A 5390-nucleotide genomic window follows, 5' to 3' on the forward strand; every position below is an offset into this window, starting at 1 on the left:
GCCCGCGGGCGCTGCGGGCCCTCACCGGGTGCCTGCTGGGCGCCCTGGTGCTGGGCACGCTGGTGGGCAACGCGCTGGTGTGCCTGGCCGTCCTGCGGTTCCGCCACCTGCGCGCCAAGGTCACCAACTGGTTCGTGCTGTCGCTGGCCGTCTCGGACCTCTGCGTGGCCCTCCTGGTGATGCCCTGGAAGGCGGTCACCGAGGTGGCCGGCGGCTCCTGGCTCTTTGGCAGCCGCTTCTGCGACACCTGGGTGGCCTTCGACATCATGTGCTCCACCGCCTCCATCCTCCACCTCTGCATCATCAGCCTGGACCGGTACTGGGCCATCGCCAGCCCCTTCCGCTACGAGCGCAGGATGACGCAGCGCCTTGCCTGCGCCATGATAGCCGTGGCCTGGGCCCTCTCCATCCTCATCTCCTTCGTCCCAGTGCAGCTACACTGGCATAAAGCCGAGGACAGGAGCTATCCGGGCTCCCGGCAGCCTGGGACGCCCCGCTGCGACGTCAGCCTGAACCGCACTTACGCCATCGCCTCCTCCCTTATCAGTTTCTACATTCCCGTGGCCATCATGATCATCACCTATACCAGGATCTACCGAATCGCCCAGGCCCAGATCCGCCGCATCTCCACCCTCGAGCGAGCGGGGGGGCAGTGGCCACCTCACGGCAAGGAGCCCACCTCCTCATTGCGGAGTTCCCTGCGCAAGGAGACCAAGGTGCTGCAGACCCTCTCTATCATAATGGGAGTCTTCGTCTGCTGCTGGCTGCCCTTCTTCCTGCTCAACTGCCTGCTGCCTTTCTGCCAGCCCGAGCTCGAGAGAGACCGCGAAGGACAGTCGCCCTGTGTTGGCCAAACCACCTTCAACATCTTTGTGTGGTTTGGCTGGGCCAACTCCTCAGTGAATCCAGTGATCTATGCTTTCAACGCAGACTTCAGGCGGGCTTTCAGCAACCTCCTGGGCTGCCAGTGCTGCTGCTGTGGCACACCCAGATCCACTGTGGAGAGAGTCAACTTCAGCAATGAGCTGGTTTCCTATCACCATGACACCACCTGCCAGAAGGAAGGAGCTGCCTCGTCGTCAGTACCCCCCACTGCCGTCGCTGCCTGGGTGCAGCCCATACCCCATGCTGTAAACCTGCAGGGAGAGGACAGCAGTGAGGAGATGTCTATGGAGAAGAGGCCTGTGACTTCTCAGGCACAGGCTGCCCCTGGCAGCAGCCCCAAGAGTCGTCAAGTGCCAGCTATTTTGCAATTGGATTGTAAGGCAGAGCTATCCCTGGAAACTATTACCCCCTGTGCAGGGCTTGGTCGGTGTGAGGGACCTCATCACCCTGTTCCGGAGGGATAAGTGATTGCGTGTTTCTCACGCACACAGCCGTCCCACAGGGAGAGATCACCCTGCCTCCACGTAAGCTACGCCTGTCCCCCAGCAAACAAAGTCCCATCCCAGAAAGATGGGAACCTGCTGCTCTTACCGCAGAGGGGTGACAGGCATGTGAAGTCCATTCCAAAAGCATATAGCAGCCACACATTAACCTCTTCCCATGGCCACCTTCACCCCTTACTCTCTTTCACAGTCAGTAGGCATTTCCCATGCACTTGTTCACCCCCCTTCTTCAAACTTGTGATATTTATTAAGAATAGTGAGATAATTAGATCAAAATAAAAACAACTCATAGTTTGAGACTCTGTAATATAATCTTATGTAGATAACTTATTATTAGATTTAGCTTCATTGCTAAAACCCATTCCCCCCCCCCCCCCCATGGTTTCACATCATACATGTGCATAGTTCTGGTCTTAGAGGTTTGCGTATGGTTTTAACTCCGTGTTTATTTCAAAGCCGCGTGCCTGGATTTACATGTCTGAATCTGTGTTTAGGCTCTTAAATAAAAATTGCTCTATTAAAAAATCACTATCTTATGTTGAGTCAAAAGACTTCTCAAAACCCTGGAAAATTAAGTTGCTTTTATATAGGATCCCAAACACAGTTTCAGGTGCCTAACTTTGGTATCCAGGCTTAATGATAGTTGAGCTAGGGTCTTCCTCATTCTTGAGTGTCAGAAAATGTATCCTTGTATGAGGCTGAAGTTACAGTGGGACAGTGTTTGAGAACTAACACTACAACTCCAGAGTGATTTAAGCTGCTATTAGCTGAGGCAGCTGTAATCCTTCCTTTCTCCTACTAGTTCAGGCAGCTAATCCTTCCAGAAAGCAAGCTGGTCCACAAAATAAAAAGCGACCAGGTCACCTCTCTGAACCCATTTCACTACCTGTAGACATGAACAGCAACAAAAGGCAGAGCAAATGGGTGTTGGATGGCTTGCAGGAGAGGAAGTACTGGGGGAACTTGACGATCATTTCTGTATGTGTAAAAGGGTTCAGCAGATACTAAGGGAATACAGTGGCACCTCACTGTCCTCCACTTACCTGTCCACTGCTTCGGAGTTTTGTTGCTGGCCGTTTAATACTGTACTCCACTAACCACCATCATTACCCTGTTTTTCTGTCCTTTGCCTATGATTGAGTTGATTGACCTCGATTCATCTAAGGAAGATGATGAAGATGCAACTGCCCAGAAAGAGACATCAAGAATACTTACACTGCAAGAGTTTTCTTGGACATTGTCTCAGAGGTGGCACAGCTGATATCTTTCTGAACAGTGATCCATGCTGAAAAGCCAGACTTTCCTCCCAGTGATCCTGCTCCCTGTGAATTTAAACCATCTGTAGTTCTTCAGTCCCTGTACGCATTTCACCCCATCACATTAATTCTTAAGGGAAAAATTGCTTTTGCTATTCTGCTCTTTTCAGGAATGTGTCCTTGATGGTTAGTTGGGTGTGACTGTAATGAGTTCTTCAGGGCCAAGACTGGCAGGACAAGAGGTAATGGGCTTAACTGTAAGAAAGACCAAGGCAAGACTTTGGAAAAAACTTCACAAGAATAAGGATAATTAAACACTGGAGTAGATTGCCTAGGGAGATTATGACATCTCTCTCAGTAAAAGTCTTTAAGACGATATTGCTAAACATCTGTCAGAAATGACACTGGCATTGTTAATCCTGTCTTGGGGCAGAGGCATAGCGTAATGGTTTCTGGAGATCTTTTGTAGTCCTGCTTCACTATGACAACACAACTCCTTAAGCATTGAGCTTAAGATGTTTGATTTTTTTATATTTTTTTTTGCATACAATGATCCTTAGCTATTTCCTTTAAGGCAAAGAAGCATACAGATAAGAACTTTGAGACCCCATTGGTACATTTCCCTTCTTCACTTAATGATTACCCATTTTTCTTAGCACTTAACAACTGTCATCCAGTATGCCTAGTGCCTCATCCAGAGAATAACACTGAAATAAACCTAGTATTTCCTTAAAAGAGACACAAGGTCTGTGGTTTTTGTTTTGATTCCCTTTGATTATTTTCTACATGATCATACGTGAACTGTACATGGATTCAGATGGTAAAGGGTCAATCAATTTGTGAGAGGATTTTCCTTGCCACATTTCTTCCTTCTTACACAAACCAGAAACACATATAGTAAGAGTGTCAGGATCTTTTACCTCCTCCAAAAAACCAAAATTGCATCTTAGCACTGTGGAAGACTTCTTGTTTCACCCCCTCCACACTAAAACCCATCCTGGGGATATACCAACACACCTGATAAGACACTGTCCTGAAGTGTGACTCCCTCGCTGCCTGCTACACTTCTGTTTCTGTTGCAAGAGCTTCAGTTGGCTCCAACTCTCAGAGAGTTAACTCTCCCTGCCCACACACGTCTTCCTTCTCGTGGGCAGGCAGTCTTCTGGCAGTCAAGGCTACGCATGAAATCATTATGCACAGGAGCTTTTTTTTTTGTGTGCATGTGTACAGTCCTATTATTAGTGATAAAAGCTGCTAATTAGTGGAAGGGAAATATTTACCTTCTCACAAGGTTTGCCCTGCCTATGGAAGCTGTCTCACCCAGGAAGTAGTCTGGACTTAATACATAGAGTGATGAAAGCTTAGTGTATGAGAGAGTGGGTGGCAGAAATTAAGCAATGAATATATTTGAATAACATTTTCTCTGAAGAATAATCAGAAATGCATGGTAGCTTTGATTTATGAAACTATATTTGTGTTAAGAATAGAGAAAGCTATTTGTACCAGTGCTTGTGGCTATAGTTTAAATAAGGTTCATTAATAGGTCACATTGTACCTGAAAATAAATGGATATTTACCTGAAGAAAAAAACTGGTTTTTACTGAAAATTTTTAAAGGGACAATTTAAATTGTTCTTTGTAAGTGATACTGCAAATAATTGTTTGGACCTAATTGATAATGGTCATTACTGATGTGCAGATGATATACGTTATGGTAGTTTACAGCTGTAAGGTCCATTGTAGTAAGTGCAGTGTAATGTTCAAGGCTGCAATAAATTTCAGAAATTGCATATTGTAAACTGTTTATACTCATTTTAAGTGGCATATTACTGAAGGTACTTCGTATGAAAGCTATACCGCATAGCCCTTCAGACTACATCTTCTGCTGTTGCTGATTTAAAAAGACATAAATATTGATACTGTATGTATTTTTATTCTCCTAGACTGGGAAGGCTCCTGAATGTTAAGCATACTACAGACCACACAGTTCTGTGAACAGTAAATAAGCAAGACTTATTTTCCCAAGAATTTTTTTCTAGTGTCTAACTGTGATTTCTAATTGACATTTTTCTCATGACAAGGTAAGCTGCTGTGTTAGATTACACAAGATTCAATTAGCATTGTTACATTCAAGTCTGATGACATATATTAAAGTTATTACAAAAAGCCAAAGGTTTACTTAAGCAGAAATTAAGAGGCAAAATTATTTCCTGTTTACACCATTGCAGCCACTCAAAAGAAACACGTTCCAAAGAAAAACTTGGCAGCACTTTGGTGTGCATTTCTGAGTCACAACTTTCTTGGCTTGGCAGGACAAAATAAGTCACAACTGGTGAAGGTATTATTTTAGGGAAATCTATGGCTGTTCCTCAGACTCACTTTTTATAACTCAGTTTATCGAACCTACATACTTCTTTATGGATTCACCACAATATATGTAAGGTATCCACTGACTAAAAGCAGTTCACTGTAATGGTATTGTAAATGTGGAACTACTAATGTCACAGTGAGCTAAAAAATAGCTTTTAAATAGCCTTGGTGTCAAAACAGTCCAACCTCACAGATACCTTAACTAAAAACTCTTACTAGCCAACCTCTAAACAACCAAATCAAAACATGTTCCAGTTCAGTGAAGTACAAGTGGTAGGGCTTTACGATGTATACCAAATGCCTTCCAGTTCAAATAATTCCCACTTCCTTTCCTTCTGTCAGCCTACAAAGTTCTCAACCAGCTACAGGTCCTATTT

The 5390-nt window shown here is 45.0% G+C and overlaps 1 protein-coding gene across 1 annotated transcript; it reads left to right on the plus strand.

Annotated features, from left to right (window-relative positions):
• Positions 1-2: 2 nt before the first annotated feature.
• LOC104830247 (D(1)-like dopamine receptor) lies at positions 3-1349 on the plus strand (the record flags this gene model as incomplete). Its single annotated transcript, XM_010565032.1, has 1 exon — positions 3-1349. A coding segment is annotated over one exon (1347 nt), but the record flags the coding sequence as incomplete, so codon positions are not given.
• Between the last annotated feature and the right edge of the window lie 4041 nt (positions 1350-5390).

This window comes from Haliaeetus leucocephalus, unplaced genomic scaffold (genome assembly GCF_000737465.1).
Source record: "Haliaeetus leucocephalus isolate CR32 unplaced genomic scaffold, Haliaeetus_leucocephalus-4.0 Scaffold184, whole genome shotgun sequence".
NCBI classification, from domain to species: domain Eukaryota; kingdom Metazoa; phylum Chordata; class Aves; order Accipitriformes; family Accipitridae; genus Haliaeetus; species Haliaeetus leucocephalus.